The 22,670-nt window shown below is 44.0% G+C and overlaps 1 protein-coding gene across 2 annotated transcripts in view; it reads right to left on the bottom strand.

Moving 5' to 3' along the window:
* Window positions 1–3,174: 3,174 nt before the first annotated feature.
* Window positions 3,175–22,670, bottom strand: part of LOC110522717 (unconventional myosin-IXAb) — a 270,164-nt gene continuing 250,668 nt past the window's right edge. For both annotated transcript variants that reach the window (XM_090231067.1, XM_090231068.1), the window contains 3 exons: window positions 11,649–11,845; window positions 6,138–6,280; window positions 3,175–4,577 (listed from right to left, as the gene is read on the bottom strand). In XM_090231067.1, coding sequence (XP_090087193.1) covers window positions 4,222–4,577; window positions 6,138–6,280; window positions 11,649–11,845 — 696 coding nt within the window. In that variant the 3' untranslated portion in view covers window positions 3,175–4,221. The remainder of the gene's footprint in view (window positions 4,578–6,137; window positions 6,281–11,648; window positions 11,846–22,670) is intronic.

The raw sequence follows: 22,670 nt of genomic DNA, 5'->3' as shown, positions 1-22,670 counted from the left end.
GGTAGTCCCTGTCTGTTTCAGGATGTTTTCTTCAGTTTGATGCCTAATGCATATGACTCCTGTTTGGTTGTGACTGGTTGAGGTGCCCGCTCACTAAAATACCACTATGATTTGCAATTTCCGTCGCTCCACCCTAATAGTAGACCACAAGCAGCAAGTCCCGTTTACCTGTTTCGGACAGAGTGGGAAATCTGGATGGTACAGTTTAAGAAGAGACAAGCTTGTGACAAACACATAGGCAACCACACATTCCCTATTCATTATGATGACTATTCTGTAATCAAGTCCTACCACTTGCCCATGACAAGACTGTGATTGTGTTGTTTCAAATAGGTGCTTGTTGTAAAGCATGGGATGGCAAGTACAGTACAGTAACGGCAAGATATTAGAAGACTAATTTAACCCCGGGTTAATCACTGGTGAGAAGAGACAGACAGACTCTATAAGACACACAGGATATTGCACGGTATAGAGAGTGACAGAGAGACTGTAGAAGTATTTGTCAGAGTAGCAGAGATAGTCGTCTGTCTGTTTAATCACACTGGACGGTTGAAACTGATGGCCTTTTCTGTGTGAGGTGTTTAAATGCACATTGAGCTCAGAGTAAATGCATGGAAAGGTTCACTCATATTTGAACCAATGTAAACACCTAGGAAGGAAGAGTCAGAGGTGAAGGACTTGGCTGGCACCAAGGATGTATGGGACACATACAGAGCATTCAGAAAGTATTCAGACCCCTTGACTTTTCCCACATTTTGTTATGTTACAGCCTTATTCTAAAATGGATTCAATTGTCCCCCCCCCCCCCCCTCATTAATCTAAATACAATACCCCATAATGACATCACAATACCTCATAATGACAAAGCAAAAACATGTTTTAAGAATATTTTGCAAATGTATACAAAATAAACATCATATTTAAATATTCAGACCCTTTACTCAGTACTTTGTTGAAGCACCTTTGGCAGTGATTACAGCCTCAAGTCTTCTTGGGTATAACTCTACAAGCTTGTCACACCTGTATTTGGGGAGTTTCTCCCATTCTTCTTTGCAGATCCTCTTAAGCTCTGTCAGGTTGGATGGGGAGTGTTGCTGCACAGGTATTTTCAGGTCTCTCCAGAGATGTTTGATTAGGTTCAAGTCCAGGCTCTAGCTGGGCCACTAAAGGACATTCAGAGACCTGTCCCGAAGCTACTCCTGCATCGTCTTGGCTGTGTGCTTAGGGTCGTTGTCCTTTTGGAAGGCGAACCTTCGCCCCAGTCTGAGCTCCTGAGTGCTCTGGAGCATCAAGGATCTCTCTGTACTCTGCTCCGTTCATCTTTCCCTCGATCCTGACTAGTTTCCCAGTCCTTGCCGCTAAAAAACATCCCCAAAGGATGATGCTGTCACCAGCATGCTTCACCGTAGGAATGGTTCAGGTTTCCCCCAGATGTGACACTTGGTATTCAGGCCAAAGAGTTCAATTTTGGTTTCATAAGATATAAAAATCTTGTTTCTCGTGGTCTGAGAGTCCCTAAGGTACCTTTTGACAAACTCCAAGCGGGCTGTCATGTGCCTTTTACTGAGGAGTGGCTTCCGTCTGGCCACTCTACCATAAAGGCCTGATTGGTGGAGTGCTGCAGAGATGGTTGTCCTTCTGGATTGTTCTCCTATCTCCACAGAGCAACTCTGGAGCTCTGTCAGAGTGACCATCGGGTTGTTGGTCACCTCCCTGACCAAGGCCCTTCTACCCTAATTTCTCCGTTTGTCCGGGCGGCAAGCTTTAAGAAGAGTCTTGGTGGTTTCAAACTTCTTCCATTTAAGAATGATGGAGGCGACTGTGTTCTTGGGGATCTTCAATGCTGCAGACATTTTTTAGTACCCTTCCCCAGAGCTGTGCCTCGACACATTCTTATATTGGAGCCCCGGGGACAATTCCTTTGACCTCATGGCTTGGTTTCTGCTCTGACATGCACTGTCAACTGTGGGACCTTATATCGATTGGTGTGTGCCTTTCCAAATCATGTCCAATCAATTGAATTTACCACAAGTAGACAGACTCCAATCAAGTTGTAGAAACATCTCAAGGATGATCAATGGAAACAGGATGCACCTGGTCTTAATTTCGAGTCTCATAGCAAAAGGGTCTGAATACTTACGTAAATAAGGTATTTCTATATTATTAGAATTTTTTATTAGCAAACATGTCTAAAAACCTGTTTTTGTAATTATGGGGTTATCGTGTGTAGATGGATGTCAGAGGACTGTGTGTGTGTGGTTGGTTCTCACACACAGTCCTCTGACACGTACAGTTCATTTGGAAAGTATTCAGACCCCTTCACTTTTTCTACATTTTTGTTACGTTACAGCCTTATTCTAAAATTGATTAAATAAAACATTTCCCCTCATCAATCTACACACAATAACCCCATAATTACGAAAACCGGTTTTTAGACATGTTCTCTGTGACATTTTTAGCGACACATTTGCATCCTGTAAGCCCACGCACACACTCATGAAGAAGTTTCACTTACACACACACACACACACACACACACACACACACACACACACACACAAACACACACACACACACACCACCTCTTGGTACAGATAGAAGGAATCCTAAGGTGACAATAGTTTCAGCGGTAACTATAACAACAGCAACAATAGTAATGTACCCCCCAAAATTACCCCCCCCCCCCCCCCAAAAAAAAAAAGATTGAGCCTTGATTTGGTTACTCTTAACACAGATGTTTCAGAACAAATGTAGGATCAATGTAACACCAACGTAGGATTGTGGAGGAACACAGACCAATGGTGGAAAAGGCCTTACAATGCATTACATCTGATAAACATTGAAATCCAGGGTCGCCGTATCAACCACAATGGCAACAGTGGCGTGATGCTTTGTAACTTATGTGTCAGAACAGACTGACATCAGCCTCTCGCTGTTGAATTGTATTTTTTCACGAGAGAAGAAGTGGCACTAACTGAACACTGGGTGGAGATCATTAGGGTATGCGACAGAAAACACTTTAAAAATTTTTTTTTGCAGTGTTAAAAATCAACAAATTACAAACAAACAAATAACAAACAAAACCATAACCTGAATCTCATACACTTCCCTTTCCAGAAGATTCCAGATAAGAGACGGTTATTATAAACATTGAACGACCCCACAGCATTGGAGTTCCTTCCATTTATATATTTTTAATAACATAACAATTAAGTCACATAATACATATGTATAACACATCATCGCCATAGTCTCTTTAACTGGCATAGGACACACGTGTAATGAAGGAGCATGCGACCTCGTGGACAGGCTGTATTGTGTAAACGTGAAAGTGGACGCGAAAGTAGCTGAACGGCTTGTATCAAAAAGGCCCGGAGAGTAGCTGAGTACCTTGTATCAAAATGGCCGGAGAGTAGCTGAATGGCTTGTATCAAAATGGCCCGGAGAGTAGCTGAGTAGCTTGTATCAAAATGGCCGGAGAGTAGCTGAGTAGCTTGTATCAAAATGGCCGGAGAGTAGCTGAGTGGCTCGTATCAAAATGGCCGGAGAGTAGCTGAGTGGCTCGTATCAAAATGGCCCGGAGAGTAGCTGAGTGGCTCGCATCAAAATGGTCGGAAAGTAGCTGAGTGGCTCGTATCAAAATGGCCGATAGTCCTCTCAGTCAGTGACTCTGGCTCAAGCCACCGTAGACCTGCGTTCAAAAGAAGGCGCTGTCTACTTGCTTCTCTCTTTTCTTATCTCCAGCCCCCCAGTGCCCCCCCCCCCCCCCGAGGCTCCAGCAGGGGTCGAGGCGCTTGGAAGTCAAAGGTCAGGTGAGTTAAGGCGGCTACCCTCATCCTTTCCTCACTCACTTGCTTTCTGGCGTTTAGTCGCTGTTTTATTCCTTTACAGCCTCCTGCCAGTCCTCCATCTCAGTTCTGAGGCTTCCTCCTTCTTTTATCCATTCATCATTCCATCTCTCTTTGTTTCTTCATCACCTTTCACTTCTCACGCCGAGAGGACGGCACCCAACTGCATCATGGGAAGGGTGGCGTTCCTCCGGACACTGAGAAGGAGGATAGAGATGGGCAGAGCTAGAGAAGGACAGCAGTGAGAGATGGATGCCCACATGACCCATCTCAGCCCTGTTTCACTTCCTCCCTCCCTCTTTCCCCCCATACACACTATTGGCATGGAGGATGGAAGGCGGTTCAGATGTCTTGTCTCCACTGCAACTCTCCCTCATACCATAAACTCGTTACTGCCATACAGAACCAGCTGTTGGGGCAGTGAGCTGAAGTCTGATTCCCTCCTGTGGCCCTCAGGGGCCTCACGCGGCGAGCTTCTACTCAACCTGAGCCGGTGGCGACTCTTCACCCCCACAGTGCCACTCGGGTCCCCCTCGGACTCCACTAAGGGGGCTCCTAGGCCCAAGGAGCAGGAGGAGAGTAGGGGGCCGGAGGAGGAGGAGCGGAAGCGGTAGTTGGGGGATTGAGGTATAATGGAGGAGGAGGAGGAGGAGGTGGAGTCAACCGAGTCGGGTTGTCTCCGGAGGCAGCGGCGGCTCTTGGCTTCAGACTTCCGGGAGTGATAGGTGCCTGTTGAAAGGGTTAGGGTTTTAAAAATATATCCACCCCGCCCCGACCCCCTCCCAAGGACAAAATAGCTTTTTTTGTTACATATATACATACATGTTACATCCTACATACACTTCATGACTAAAAGTATGTGGACACCTGCTCGTCCAACATCTCATTCCAAAATCATGGGCATTAATATGGAGTTGGCCCACCCTATTCTGCTATAACAGCCTCCACTCTTCTGGGAAGGCTTTCCATTAGATGTTGGAACATTACTGCGGGGACTTGCTTCCATTTAGCAAGAAGAGCATTAGTGCGGTCGGGCACTGATGTTGGGCGATTAGGCCTGACTCGTTCCAATTCATCCCAAAGTTGTGCGATGAAGTTGAGGTCAGGGCTCTGTGCAGACCGGTCAAGTTTTTCCACACCAATCTCAACAAACCATTCCTGTATGGACCTCTCTTTGTGCACGGGGGCCATTGTCAAGCTGAAACAGAAAAGGACTTTAACCAAACTGTTGCCACAAAGTTAGAAGCATTGAATCGTTTAGAATGCCATTGTATGCTGTAGCATTACGATTTCCCTTCACTGGAACTAAAGGGCCTTGCCCGAACCATGAAAAAAATGAACTGACCATTATTCTTCCTCCACCAAACTTTACAGTTGGGGCAGGTAGCGTTCTCCTGACATCTGCCAAATCCAGATTTGTCCGTTTGAGTGCCAGATGGTGAAGCGTGACTCACTCCAGAGAACGCGTTTCCACTGCTCCAGAGTCTAATGGCGGTGAGCTTTACACCACTCCAGCCGACGCTTGGCATTGCACATGGTGATCTTAGGCTCTGCCATGGAAATACATTTCATGAAGCTCCCAACTAACAGTTTTTCTGCTGACGTTGCTTCCAGAGTCAGTTTGGAACACGGTAGGGAGTGTTACAACCGAGGACAGAATTTTTACGCACTACGCGCTTCAGCACTCGGCGGTCCCATTCTGTGAGCTTGTGTGGCCTACCACTTCGCGGCTGAGGCGTTGTTGCTCCTAGACGTTTCCACTTCACAATAACAGCACTTACAGTTGACTGGGGCAGCTCTAGCAGGGCAGAAATGTGATGAACTGACTTGTTGGAAAGGTGGCATCCTATGACGGTACTGAGAAAGTCACTGAGCTCTTCAGTACGGGCCAATCTACTGCCAATGTTTGTCTATGGAGATTGCATGGCAGTGTGCTAGATTTTAGACACCTGTCAGCAACAGGTGTGGCTGAAATAGCCCAATTCACTAATTTGAAGAGGTGTCCACATACTTTTGTATAGAGTGTACATGGGGGGTGGCAGGTAGCCTGGCGGGTAGGAGCGTTGGGTCAGTAACCGAACGGTTGCTGGTTCGAATCCCAAACCGACAAGGTAAAGAATCTGTCACTCTGCAGGGCACTTAACTGCCCCCCCCCCCCCCCGCACCTCTCTGGTGTGGAAGACACATTTCAGTTGAATGCATTCAGTTGTAGAATTGACTAGATATCCACTTTTACTTCCCTACATGGTAGAGAAAAGTGTTTACTACACACACACACACCAGTCTCACCAGAGGGGTTGAAGGCGGCTCCTTCAGGGTCCATGTTGAGTTTCTCAGAGCTGTCTGCTGTTCCTATCGAGGCTTCCGACTCCAGAGTCTCGTCATCAGACGCCCGCGGCTCCAAGATCAACATCTCATACGTTAACTCCTCCCTACACACACACACACACACACACACACACACACACACACACACACACACACACACACACACACACACACACACACACACACACACAGAATGTATGGACACATGAATGTAAGACGCTTTGGATAAAACCATCTGCTAAATGATATACAGTGGCTTGCGAAAGTATTCACCCCCCTTGGCATTTTTCCTATTTTGTTGCCTTACAACCTGGAATTAAAATAGATATTTGGGGGGTTTGTATCATTTAATTTACACAACATGCCTACCACTTTGAAGATGCAAAATATGTTTTATTGTGAAACAAAAAATAATTAAGACAAAAAAATGAAAAACTTGAGCGTGCATAACTATTCACCCTCCCCCCCCAAAGTCAATACTTTGTAGATCCACTTTATGCAACAATTACAGCTGCAAGTCTCTTGGGGTATGTCTCTATAAGCTTGGCACATCTAGCCACTGAGATTTTTGCCCATTCTTCAAGGCAAAACTTCTCTAGCTGTTGGATGGGTTCTGCTGGTGTGTAGCAACCTTTAAGTCATACCACAGATTCTCAATTGGATTGAGGTCTGGGCTTTGACTAGGCCATTCCAAGACATTTAAATGTTTCCCCTTAAACCAGTCAAGTGTTACTTTAGCAGTATGCTTAGGGTCATTGTCCAGCTGGAAGGTGAACCTCCATCCCAGCTTAAATCTCTGGAAGACTGAAACAGGTTTTCCTCAAGAATGTCCCTGTATTTAGCACCATCCATCATTCCTTCAATTCTGAGCAGTTTCCCAGTCCCTGCCGATGAAAAACATCTCCACAGCATGATGCTGCCACCACCGTGCTTCACTGTGTAATACAGTTGAACAATTCTGACCAGTTTCCCAGTCCCTGTCGATGAAAAACATCTCTACAGCATGATGCTGCCACCACCTTGCTTCCCTGTGTAATACAGTTGAACAATTCTGACCAGTTTCCCAGTCCCTGCCGATGAAAAACATCTCCACAGCATGATGCTGCCACCACCGTGCTTCACTGTGTAATACAGTTGAACAATTCTGACCAGTTTCCCAGTCCCTGTCGATGAAAAACATCTCTACAGCATGATGCTGCCACCACCTTGCTTCCCTGTGTAATACAGTTGAACAATTCTGACCAGTTTCCCAGTCCCTGTCGATGAAAAACATCTCCACAGCATGATGCTGCCACCACCGTGCTTCACTGTGTAATACAGTTGAACAATTCTGACCAGTTTCCCAGTCCCTGCCGATGAAAAACATCTCCACAGCATGATGCTGCCACCACCGTGCTTCACTGTGTAATGCAGTTGAACAATTCTGACCAGTGTCCCAGTCCCTGCCGATGAAAAACATCTCTATAGCATGATGCTGCCACCACCGTGCTTCACTGTGTAATACAGTTGAACAATTCTGACCAGTTTCCCAGTCCCTGTCGATGAAAAACATCTCCACAGCATGATGCTGCCACCACCATGCTTCACTGTGTAATACAGTTGAACAATTCTGACCAGTTTCCCAGTCCCTGCCGATGAAAAACATCTCCACAGCATGATGCTGCCACCACCATGCTTCACTGTGTAATACAGTTGAACAATTCTGACCAGTTTCCCAGTCCCTGCCGATGAAAAACATCTCCACAGCATGATGCTGCCACCACCATGCTTCACTGTGTAATACAGTTGAAACATTTGAGACATTTATAAGTTATATTCTTCAAGAATCAATGTTTATATAGTAAATGGGTCTTTCTATAACTGCCAGTGAAGATTTCCTGTGGGGGTCAAATTGTTATTGGTGTTCTTAGGATGATATGGTGTTCTTGGATAGTGTTCTTGGGGTGATGAGAGGTGCTGGGTTTTCGCCAGACATAGCATTTTCCTTGATGGCCAAAAAGCTCAATTATAGTCTGACCAGAGTACCTTCCATATGTTTGGGGAGTCTCCCACATGCCTCTTGGCGAACATCAAACGTGTTTGCTTATTTTTTTATTTAAGCCGTGGCTTTTTTCTGGAAACTCTTCCGTAAAGCCTAGCTCTGTGGAGTGTACTGTACGGGTTAAAATGGTCCTATGGACAGATACTCCAATCTCCGCTGTGGAGTTTTGCAGATCCTTCTGGGTTATCTTTGGTCTCTATGTTGCCTCTCTAATTAATGACCTGCTTGCCTGGTCCGTGAGTTTGTGGGCGGCCCTCTCTTGGCAGGTTTGTTGTGGTGTCATATTCTTTAAAAAAAAAAAAAAAATCGTGCTCCGTGGGATGTTCAATGTTTCGGATATTTTTTCATAACTCAACCCTGATCTGTACTTCTCCACAACTTTGTCCCTGACCTGTTTGGAGAGCTCCCTGGTCTTCATGGTGCCGCTTGCTTGGTGGTGCCCCTTGCTTAGCGGTGTTGCAGACTCTGGGGCCTTTCAGAACTGGTGTATATATACTGAGATCATGTGACAGATCATGTGACACTTAGATTGCACACAGATGGACTTTATTTAAATAATTATGTGACTTCTGAAGGTAATTGGTTGCACCAGATCTTATTTAGGGGCTTTATAGCAAAGGGGGTGAATACATATCCACGCACCACTTTTCCTTATCTATACATTTTTTACATTTTTTTGAAACAAGTAATTTTTTTCACTTCACTTCACCAATTTGGACTATTTTGTGTATGTCCATTACATGAAGTCAAAATAAAAATACATTTAAATTACAGGTTGTAATGCAACAAAATAGGAAAAACACCAAGGGGGATGAATACTTTTGCAAGGCACTGTATTACCATCTGCTAAATGACGCATATATTACCATCTGCTAAATGACATGTATTACCATCTGCTAAATTACATATATTACCATCTGCTAAATTACATATATTACCATCTGCTAAATTACATATATTACCATCTGCTAAATGACATGTAATACCATCTGCTAAATTACATATATTACCATCTGCTAAATGACATGTATATTACCATCTGCTAAATGACATGTAATACCATCTGCTAAATGACATGTATATTACCATCTGCTAAATGACATGTATATTATACCATCTGCTAAATGACATGTATATTACCATCTGCTAAATGACATGTATATTACCATCTGCTAAATGACATGTATATTACCATCTGCTAAATGACATGTATATTACCATCTGCTAAATTACATGTATTACCATCTGCTAAATGACATGTATTACCATCTGCTAAATGACATATATATTACCATCTGCTAAATGACGCATATATTACCATCTGCTAAATGACATGTATATTACCATCTGCTAAATTACATATTACCATCTGCTAAATGACATGTAATACCATCTGCTAAATGACATGTATATTACCATCTGCTAAATGACATGTATATTATACCATCTGCTAAATGACATGTATATTACCATCTGCTAAATGACATGTATATTACCATCTGCTAAATGACATGTATATTACCATCTGCTAAATGACATGTATATTACCATCTGCTAAATGACATATATATTACCATCTGCTAAATGACGCATATATTACCATCTGCTAAATTACATGTGTTACCATCTGCTAAATGACATGTAATACCATTTCTGTAAAAAACCCAACAATAAAGCCTTGTGTTCCATGAGTAGAGAGAGACTGTCAACGAATACAGCAGAGAGTTGCCGTTTTCATGAGTGAGTTCATGTTGAAGTTTTCACTCAGCACTGTCAACACTTTTCTAAGCCATAAAATGAGCTTCTCCATTCGCTCTGCAACCAGCAGTGCAGCTGTAATGAATGAGTAGAAACGTGTATCTATAGGCTTGCGTATTTATTATTATTAGCGGCTTGGGTCTTTTTCAATATTGAGGAATATTTCACTTTCTCTGTTCATAGGAGTAACAACATGAATTTGTGCAGCTGGAAGACGGTGTCTCTTTTTGGTCAGTGTCAGTGGAGGAAAGTTGAGAGATGGACCCTCAGTCTGCTGCTCTCTCCCTCCGCTGAGACTGACCCTCAGTCTGCTGCTCTCTCCCTCTGCTGAGACTGACCCTCAGTCTGCTGCTCTCTCCCTCCGCTGAGACTGACCCTCAGTCTGCTGTTCTCTCCCTCCACTGAGACTGACCCTCAGTCTGCTGCTCTCTCCCTCCGCTGAGACTGACCCTCAGTCTGCTGCTCTCTCCCTCCGCTGAGACTGACCCTCAGTCTGCTGCTCTCTCCCTCCGCTGAGACTGACCCTCAGTCTGCTGCTCTCTCCCTCCGCTGAGACTGACCCTCAGTCTGCTGCTCTCTCCCTCCGCTGAGACTGACCCTCAGTCTGCTGCTCTCTCCCTCCGCTGAGACTGACCCTCAGTCTGCTGCTCTCTCCCTCCGCTGAGACTGACCCTCAGTCTGCTGCTCTCTCCCTCCTCTGAGACTGACCCTCAGTCTGCTGCTCTCTCCCTCCGCTGAGACTGACCCTCAGTCTGCTGCTCTCTCCCTCCGCTGAGACTGACCCTCAGTCTGCTGCTCTCTCCCTCCGCTGAGACTGACCCTCAGTCTGCTGCTCTCTCCCTCCGCTGAGACTGACCCTCAGTCTGCTGCTCTCTCCCTCCGCTGAGACTGACCCTCAGTCTGCTGCTCTCTCCCTCCGCTGAGACTGACCCTCAGTCTGCTGCTCTCTCCCTCCGCTGAGACTGACCCTCAGTCTGCTGCTCTCTCCCTCCGCTGAGACTGACCCTCAGTCTGCTGCTCTCTCCCTCCGCTGAGACTGACCCTCAGTCTGCTGCTCTCTCCCTCTGCTGAGACTGACCCTCAGTCTGCTGCTCTCTCCCTCCGCTGAGACTGACCATCAGGTGCGGGAACCATCAGCCCAGTAAAATAAAAATAAAAAGTACATCATTTAAACGTGAGTCACTCAGCTCTTGATAAAGAACTGTTTTTAATTGGTTAATGTTGAAAAGGCTTATGCGGTAGATCTCAGCTTGCATTTTGACTCAGAAAGTGATCTGGAGTCAGAAAAGGTTTGTGACCACTGCTTTACTGTACTTTGATTTTTGAGGAAGAGCCCTAGAGTACTAGAGTTGTTCTAGAGTACTAGAGTTGTTCTAGAGTACTAGAGTTCTAGAGTACTAGAGTTGTTCTAGAGTACTAGAGTTCTAGAGTACTAGAGTACTGGAGTTGTTCTAGAGTTCTAGAGTTGTTCTAGAGTTGTTCTAGAGTTGTTCTAGAGTACTAGAGTGTTCTAGAGTTCTAGAGTACTAGAGTTGTTCTAGAGTACTAGAGTTCTAGAGTTCTAGCATACTAGAGTTGTTCTAGAGTTCCAGAGTTCTAAAGTATTAGAGTTTTAGAGTTCTAGTCGAGTATAGTGACATGTGAATACTGTTAATAATAAGAGACAGGCTCACTTCTCTCTCTGCAGGCCCTCAATCTGCTCCGTGAGGACCCTCTCTTCCTGCTGCATGGTGGCCTGCTGCTGTTCTGTCAGCCCCGGCTCTGCCCTCTCCTCCTCTGCACTCTCCCCGTCCACCACCGGGAGCACTCTGGGGCTGAGGGGCGGGGAGGGCGTGTGGTGGCTGCTACCCCTTCGCAGACGACCTTTGCCCTATAGGACACAAGACACAAAGCTAGTTAGGATAGAAGCTAGGCTATAATATCGTCTAGACTAGGCTAGGTCACTAGATAGGATAGAAAGGCTAGGCTATTAGATAGGCTAAGCTATTAGGCTAGGCTAGGCTATTAGGCTAGGCTACAATGGGCTATTAGATAGTTAGGATAGAGGCTGATATAATGGTTCACATCGGACTCAGTGTCATGATTATTGTTTCTACTAACGACACATACACAGTGGAGACAGCCTGAGACATGAGTGTTCAATATGGCTGGACAGAAAACTCAATGTGTGACATAGTTGACGAGGGTCATTAATACTGTGATATAGTTGACGAGGGTCATTTATACAGTGAAACGATTGACGAGGGTCATTTCTACAGTGGTACGGTTGACGAGGGTAATTTATACAGTGATACGGTTGACGAGGGTCATTTATACTGTGATATAGTTGACGAGGGTCATTAATACAGTGATACGGTTGACGAGGGTCATTTATACTGTGGATACGGTTGACGAGGGTCATTTATACAGTGATACGGTTGACGAGGGTCATTAATACAGTGATATGGTTGACGAGGGTCATTTATACACTGATACGGTTGACGAGGGTCATTTAAACTGTGATACGGTTGACGAGGGTCATTTATACAGTGATACGGTTGACGAGGGTCATTTATACAGTGATACGGTTGACGAGGGTCATTTATACTGTGATACGGTTGACGAGGGTCATTAATACAGTGAAATAGTTGACGAGGGTCATTTATACAGTGATACGGTTGACGAGGGTCATTTAAACTGTGATACGGTTGACGAGGGTCATTTATACAGTGATACGGTTGACGAGGGTAATTTATACAGTGATACGGTTGACGAGGGTCATTTATACTGTGATACGGTTGACGAGGGTCATTTATACAGTGATACGGTTGACGAGGGTCATTTAAACTGTGATACGGTTGACGAGGGTCATTTATACAGTGATACGGTTGACGAGGGTAATTTATACAGTGATACGGTTGACGAGGGTCATTTATACTGTGATACGGTTGACGAGGGTCATTTATACAGTGATACGGTTGACGAGGGTCATTTAAACTGTGATACGGTTGACGAGGGTCATTTATACAGTGATACGGTTGACGAGGGTAATTTATACAGTGATACGGTTGACGAGGGTAATTTATACAGTGATACGGTTGACGAGGGTCATTTATACTGTGATACGGTTGACGAGGGTCATTTATACAGTGATACGGTTGACGAGGGTCATTTATACAGTGATACGGTTGACGAGGGTCATTTATACAGTGATACGGTTGACGAGGGTCATTTATACAGTGATACGGTTGACGAGGGTCATTTATACAGTGATACGGTTGACGAGGGTCATTTATACAGTGATACGGTTGACGAGGGTCATTTATACTGTGGATACGGTTGACGAGGGTCATTTATACTGTGGATACGGTTGACGAGGGTCATTTATACAGCGATACGGTTGACGAGGGTCATTTATACAGCGATACGGTTGACGAGGGTCATTTATACAGCGATACGGTTGACGAGGGTCATTTATACAGTGATACGGTTGACGAGGGTCATTTATACAGTGATACGGTTGACGAGGGTCATTTATACTGTGGATACGGTTGACGAGGGTCATTTATACTGTGGATACGGTTGACGAGGGTCATTTATACTGTGATACGGTTGACGAGGGTCATTTATACTGTGGATACGGTTGACGAGGGTCATTTATACTGTGGATACGGTTGACGAGGGTCATTTATACAGTGATACGGTTGACGAGGGTCATTTATACAGTGATACGGTTGACGAGGGTCATTTATACAGTGATACGGTTGACGAGGGTCATTTATACTGTGATACGGTTGACGAGGGTCATTTATACAGTTATACGGTTGACGAGGGTCATTTATACAGTGATACGGTTGACGAGGGTAATTTATACAGTGATATAGTTGACGAGGGTCATTTATACTGTGATACGGTTGACGAGGGTCATTTAAACTGTGATACGGTTGACGAGGGTCATTTAAACTGTGATACGGTTGACGAGGGTCATTTATACAGTGATACGGTTGACGAGGGTAATTTATACAGTGATACGGTTGACGAGGGTAATTTATACAGTGATATAGTTGACGAGGGTCATTTAAACTGTGATACGGTTGACGAGGGTCATTTAAACTGTGATATGGTTGACGAGGGTCATTTATACAGTGATACGGTTGACGAGGGTCATTTATACAGTGATACGGTTGACGAGGGTCATTTATACAGCGATACGGTTGACGAGGGTCATTTATACAGTGATACGGTTGACGAGGGTCATTTATACAGTGATACGGTTGACGAGGGTCATTTAAACTGTGATACGGTTGACGAGGGTCATTTATACAGTGATACGGTTGACGAGGGTCATTTATACAGTGATACGGTTGACGAGGGTCATTTATACTGTGATACGGTTGACGAGGGTCATTAATACAGTGAAATAGTTGACGAGGGTCATTTATACAGTGATACGGTTGACGAGGGTCATTTAAACTGTGATACGGTTGACGAGGGTCATTTATACAGTGATACGGTTGACGAGGGTAATTTATACAGTGATACGGTTGACGAGGGTCATTTATACTGTGATACGGTTGACGAGGGTCATTTATACAGTGATACGGTTGACGAGGGTCATTTAAACTGTGATACGGTTGACGAGGGTCATTTATACAGTGATACGGTTGACGAGGGTAATTTATACAGTGATACGGTTGACGAGGGTAATTTATACAGTGATACGGTTGACGAGGGTCATTTATACTGTGATACGGTTGACGAGGGTCATTTATACAGTGATACGGTTGACGAGGGTCATTTATACAGTGATACGGTTGACGAGGGTCATTTATACAGTGATACGGTTGACGAGGGTCATTTATACAGTGATACGGTTGACGAGGGTCATTTATACAGTGATACGGTTGACGAGGGTCATTTATACAGTGATACGGTTGACGAGGGTCATTTATACTGTGGATACGGTTGACGAGGGTCATTTATACAGTGATACGGTTGACGAGGGTCATTTATACAGTGATACGGTTGACGAGGGTCATTTATACTGTGGATACGGTTGACGAGGGTCATTTATACTGTGATACGGTTGACGAGGGTCATTTATACAGCGATACGGTTGACGAGGGTCATTTATACTGTGGATACGGTTGACGAGGGTCATTTATACTGTGGATACGGTTGACGAGGGTCATTTATACAGTGATACGGTTGACGAGGGTCATTTATACAGTGATACGGTTGACGAGGGTCATTTATACTGTGATACGGTTGACGAGGGTCATTTATACAGTTATACGGTTGACGAGGGTCATTTATACAGTGATACGGTTGACGAGGGTAATTTATACAGTGATATAGTTGACGAGGGTCATTTATACTGTGATACGGTTGACGAGGGTCATTTAAACTGTGATACGGTTGACGAGGGTCATTTAAACTGTGATACGGTTGACGAGGGTCATTTATACAGTGATACGGTTGACGAGGGTAATTTATACAGTGATACGGTTGACGAGGGTAATTTATACAGTGATATAGTTGACGAGGGTCATTTAAACTGTGATACGGTTGACGAGGGTCATTTAAACTGTGATATGGTTGACGAGGGTCATTTATACAGTGATACGGTTGACGAGGGTCATTTATACAGTGATACGGTTGACGAGGGTCATTTATACAGCGATACGGTTGACGAGGGTCATTTATACAGTGATACGGTTGACGAGGGTCATTTATACAGTGATACGGTTGACGAGGGTCATTAATACAGTGAAATAGTTGACGAGGGTCATTTATACAGTGATACGGTTGACAAGGGTCATTTAAACTGTGAAACGGTTGACGAGGGTCATTTATACAGTGATACGGTTGACGAGGGTCATGTATACAGTGATACGGTTGACGAGGGTCATTTATACAGTTATACGGTTGACGAGGGTCATTAATACAGTGAAATAGTTGACGAGGGTCATTTATACAGTGATACGGTTGACGAGGGTCATTTAAACTGTGATACGGTTGACGAGGGTCATTTATACTGTGGATACGGTTGACGAGGGTCATTTATACAGTGATACGGTTGACGAGGGTCATTTATACTGTGATACGGTTGACGAGGGTCATTTATACAGTGATACGGTTGACGAGGGTCATTTATACAGTGGTACGGTTGACAAGGGTAATTTATACTGTGATACGGTTGACGAGGGTAATTTATACAGTGATACGGTTGACGAGGGTAATTTATACAGTGATACGGTTGACGAGGGTCATTTATACTGTGATACGGTTGACAAGGGTCATTTATACAGTGATACGGTTGACGAGGGTCATTTATACAGTGATACGGTTGACGATGGTCATTTATACAGTGATACGGTTGACGAGGGTCATTTATACAGTGATACGGTTGACGAGGGTCATTTATACAGTGATACGGTTGACGAGGGTCATTTATACTGTGGATACGGTTGACAAGGGTCATTTATACTGTGGATACGGTTGACGAGGGTCATTTATACTGCGATACGGTTGACGAGGGTCATTTATACTGTGATATAGTTGACGAGGGTCATTAATACAGTGATACGGTTGACGAGGGTCATTTATACTGTGGATACGGTTGACGAGGGTCATTTATACTGTGGATACGGTTGACGAGGGTCATTTATACAGTGATACGGTTGACGAGGGTCATTTATACAGTGATACGGTTGACGAGGGTCATTTATACTGTGATACGGTTGACGAGGGTCATTTATACAGTTATACGGTTGACGAGGGTCATTTATACAGTGATACGGTTGACGAGGGTAATTTATACAGTGATATAGTTGACGAGGGTCATTTATACTGTGATACGGTTGACGAGGGTCATTTAAACTGTGATACGGTTGACGAGGGTCATTTAAACTGTGATACGGTTGACGAGGGTCATTTATACAGTGATACGGTTGACGAGGGTAATTTATACAGTGATACGGTTGACGAGGGTAATTTATACAGTGATATAGTTGACGAGGGTCATTTAAACTGTGATACGGTTGACGAGGGTCATTTAAACTGTGATATGGTTGACGAGGGTCATTTATACAGTGATACGGTTGACGAGGGTCATTTATACAGTGATACGGTTGACGAGGGTCATTTATACAGCGATACGGTTGACGAGGGTCATTTATACAGTGATACGGTTGACGAGGGTCATTTATACAGTGATACGGTTGACGAGGGTCATTAATACAGTGAAATAGTTGACGAGGGTCATTTATACAGTGATACGGTTGACAAGGGTCATTTAAACTGTGAAACGGTTGACGAGGGTCATTTATACAGTGATACGGTTGACGAGGGTCATGTATACAGTGATACGGTTGACGAGGGTCATTTATACTGTGATACGGTTGACGAGGGTCATTAATACAGTGAAATAGTTGACGAGGGTCATTTATACAGTGATACGGTTGACGAGGGTCATTTAAACTGTGATACGGTTGACGAGGGTCATTTATACTGTGGATACGGTTGACGAGGGTCATTTATACAGTGATACGGTTGACGAGGGTTATTAAAACAGTGATATGGTTGACGAGGGTCATTTATACAGTGATACGGTTGACGAGGGTCATTTATACTGTGATACGGTTGACGAGGGTCATTTATACAGTGATACGGTTGACGAGGGTCATTTATACAGTGATACGGTTGACAAGGGTAATTTATACTGTGATACGGTTGACGAGGGTAATTTATACAGTGATACGGTTGACGAGGGTAATTTATACAGTGATACGGTTGACGAGGGTCATTTATACTGTGATACGGTTGACAAGGGTCATTTATACAGTGATACGGTTGACGAGGGTCATTTATACAGTGATACGGTTGACGATGGTCATTTATACAGTGATACGGTTGACGAGGGTCATTTATACAGTGATACGGTTGACGAGGGTCATTTATACTGTGGATACGGTTGACAAGGGTCATTTATACTGTGGATACGGTTGACGAGGGTCATTTATACTGCGATACGGTTGACGAGGGTCATTTATACTGTGATATAGTTGACGAGGGTCATTAATACAGTGATACGGTTGACGAGGGTCATTTATACTGTGGATACGGTTGACGAGGGTCATTTATACAGTGATACGGTTGACGAGGGTCATTAATACAGTGATATGGTTGACGAGGGTCATTTATACACTGATACGGTTGACGAGGGTCATTTAAACTGTGATACGGTTGACGAGGGTCATTTATACAGTGATATGGTTGACGAGGGTCATTTATACACTGATACGGTTGACGAGGGTCATTTAAACTGTGATACGGTTGACGAGGGTCATTTATACAGTGATACGGTTGACGAGGGTCATTTATACAGTGATACGGTTGACGAGGGTCATTTATACTGTGATACGGTTGACGAGGGTCATTAATACAGTGAAATAGTTGACGAGGGTCATTTATACAGTGATACGGTTGACGAGGGTCATTTAAACTGTGATACGGTTGACGAGGGTCATTTATACAGTGATACGGTTGACGAGGGTAATTTATACAGTGATACGGTTGACGAGGGTCATTTATACTGTGATACGGTTGACGAGGGTCATTTATACAGTGATACGGTTGACGAGGGTCATTTAAACTGTGATACGGTTGACGAGGGTCATTTATACAGTGATACGGTTGACGAGGGTAATTTATACAGTGATACGGTTGACGAGGGTAATTTATACAGTGATACGGTTGACGAGGGTCATTTATACTGTGATACGGTTGACGAGGGTCATTTATACAGTGATACGGTTGACGAGGGTCATTTATACAGTGATACGGTTGACGAGGGTCATTTATACAGTGATACGGTTGACGAGGGTCATTTATACAGTGATACGGTTGACGAGGGTCATTTATACTGTGGATACGGTTGACGAGGGTCATTTATACTGTGGATACGGTTGACGAGGGTCATTTATACAGCGATACGGTTGACGAGGGTCATTTATACAGCGATACGGTTGACGAGGGTCATTTATACAGCGATACGGTTGACGAGGGTCATTTATACAGTGATACGGTTGACGAGGGTCATTTATACAGTGATACGGTTGACGAGGGTCATTTATACTGTGGATACGGTTGACGAGGGTCATTTATACTGTGATACGGTTGACGAGGGTCATTTATACAGCGATACGGTTGACGAGGGTCATTTATACTGTGGATACGGTTGACGAGGGTCATTTATACTGTGGATACGGTTGACGAGGGTCATTTATACAGTGATACGGTTGACGAGGGTCATTTATACAGTGATACGGTTGACGAGGGTCATTTATACTGTGATACGGTTGACGAGGGTCATTTATACAGTTATACGGTTGACGAGGGTCATTTATACAGTGATACGGTTGACGAGGGTAATTTATACAGTGATATAGTTGACGAGGGTCATTTATACTGTGATACGGTTGACGAGGGTCATTTAAACTGTGATACGGTTGACGAGGGTCATTTAAACTGTGATACGGTTGACGAGGGTCATTTATACAGTGATACGGTTGACGAGGGTAATTTATACAGTGATACGGTTGACGAGGGTAATTTATACAGTGATATAGTTGACGAGGGTCATTTAAACTGTGATACGGTTGACGAGGGTCATTTAAACTGTGATATGGTTGACGAGGGTCATTTATACAGTGATACGGTTGACGAGGGTCATTTATACAGTGATACGGTTGACGAGGGTCATTTATACAGCGATACGGTTGACGAGGGTCATTTATACAGTGATACGGTTGACGAGGGTCATTTATACAGTGATACGGTTGACGAGGGTCATTAATACAGTGAAATAGTTGACGAGGGTCATTTATACAGTGATACGGTTGACAAGGGTCATTTAAACTGTGAAACGGTTGACGAGGGTCATTTATACAGTGATACGGTTGACGAGGGTCATGTATACAGTGATACGGTTGACGAGGGTCATTTATACTGTGATACGGTTGACGAGGGTCATTAATACAGTGAAATAGTTGACGAGGGTCATTTATACAGTGATACGGTTGACGAGGGTCATTTAAACTGTGATACGGTTGACGAGGGTCATTTATACTGTGGATACGGTTGACGAGGGTCATTTATACAGTGATACGGTTGACGAGGGTTATTAAAACAGTGATATGGTTGACGAGGGTCATTTATACTGTGATACGGTTGACGAGGGTCATTTATACAGTGATACGGTTGACGAGGGTCATTTATACAGTGATACGGTTGACAAGGGTAATTTATACTGTGATACGGTTGACGAGGGTAATTTATACAGTGATACGGTTGACGAGGGTAATTTATACAGTGATACGGTTGACGAGGGTAATTTATACAGTGATACGGTTGACGAGGGTCATTTATACTGTGATACGGTTGACAAGGGTCATTTATACAGTGATACGGTTGACGATGGTCATTTATACAGTGATACGGTTGACGATGGTCATTTATACAGTGATACGGTTGACGAGGGTCATTTATACAGTGATACGGTTGACGAGGGTCATTTATACAGTGATACGGTTGACGAGGGTCATTTATACTGTGGATACGGTTGACAAGGGTCATTTATACTGTGGATACGGTTGACGAGGGTCATTTATACTGCGATACGGTTGACGAGGGTCATTTATACTGTGATATAGTTGACGAGGGTCATTAATACAGTGATACGGTTGACGAGGGTCATTTATACTGTGGATACGGTTGACGAGGGTCATTTATACAGTGATACGGTTGACGAGGGTCATTAATACAGTGATATGGTTGACGAGGGTCATTTATACACTGATACGGTTGACGAGGGTCATTTAAACTGTGATACGGTTGACGAGGGTCATTTATACAGTGATACGGTTGACGAGGGTCATTTATACAGTGATACGGTTGACGAGGGTCATTTATACTGTGATACGGTTGACGAGGGTCATTTATACAGTGAAATAGTTGACGAGGGTCATTTATACAGTGATACGGTTGACGAGGGTCATTTAAACTGTGATACGGTTGACGAGGGTCATTTATACAGTGATACGGTTGACGAGGGTCATTTATACTGTGATACGGTTGACGAGGGTCATTTATACAGTGATACGGTTGACGAGGGTCATTTATACAGTGATACGGTTGACGAGGGTCATTTATACAGTGATACGGTTGACGAGGGTCATTTATACTGTGATACGGTTGACGAGGGTCATTTATACAGTGATACGGTTGACGAGGGTCATTTATACAGTGATACGGTTGACGAGGGTCATTTATACTGTGGATACGGTTGACGAGGGTCATTTATACTGTGGATACGGTTGACGAGGGTCATTTATACAGCGATACGGTTGACGAGGGTCATTTATACAGCGATACGGTTGACGAGGGTCATTTATACAGCGATACGGTTGACGAGGGTCATTTATACAGTGATACGGTTGACGAGGGTCATTTATACAGTGATACGGTTGACGAGGGTCATTTATACTGTGGATACGGTTGACGAGGGTCATTTATACTGTGATATGGTTGACGAGGGTCATTTATACAGCGATACGGTTGACGAGGGTCATTTATACTGTGGATACGGTTGACGAGGGTCATTTATACTGTGGATACGGTTGACGAGGGTCATTTATACAGTGATACGGTTGACGAGGGTCATTTATACAGTGATACGGTTGACGAGGGTCATTTATACTGTGATACGGTTGACGAGGGTCATTTATACAGTTATACGGTTGACGAGGGTCATTTATACAGTGATACGGTTGACGAGGGTAATTTATACAGTGATATAGTTGACGAGGGTCATTTATACTGTGATACGGTTGACGAGGGTCATTTAAACTGTGATACGGTTGACGAGGGTCATTTAAACTGTGATACGGTTGACGAGGGTCATTTATACAGTGATACGGTTGACGAGGGTAATTTATACAGTGATACGGTTGACGAGGGTAATTTATACAGTGATATAGTTGACGAGGGTCATTTAAACTGTGATACGGTTGACGAGGGTCATTTAAACTGTGATATGGTTGACGAGGGTCATTTATACAGTGATACGGTTGACGAGGGTCATTTATACAGTGATACGGTTGACGAGGGTCATTTATACAGCGATACGGTTGACGAGGGTCATTTATACAGTGATACGGTTGACGAGGGTCATTTATACAGTGATACGGTTGACGAGGGTCATTAATACAGTGAAATAGTTGACGAGGGTCATTTATACAGTGATACGGTTGACAAGGGTCATTTAAACTGTGAAACGGTTGACGAGGGTCATTTATACAGTGATACGGTTGACGAGGGTCATGTATACAGTGATACGGTTGACGAGGGTCATTTATACTGTGATACGGTTGACGAGGGTCATTAATACAGTGAAATAGTTGACGAGGGTCATTTATACAGTGATACGGTTGACGAGGGTCATTTAAACTGTGATACGGTTGACGAGGGTCATTTATACTGTGGATACGGTTGACGAGGGTCATTTATACAGTGATACGGTTGACGAGGGTCATTTATACTGTGGATACGGTTGACGAGGGTCATTTATACTGTGATACGGTTGACGAGGGTCATTTATACAGCGATACGGTTGACGAGGGTCATTTATACTGTGGATACGGTTGACGAGGGTC

This window comes from Oncorhynchus mykiss, chromosome 4 (genome assembly GCF_057628025.1).
Source record: "Oncorhynchus mykiss isolate SJ-2025 chromosome 4, ASM5762802v1, whole genome shotgun sequence".
Classification (NCBI taxonomy): domain Eukaryota; kingdom Metazoa; phylum Chordata; class Actinopteri; order Salmoniformes; family Salmonidae; genus Oncorhynchus; species Oncorhynchus mykiss.
This window is presented reverse-complemented; position numbering and strand designations above follow the sequence as displayed.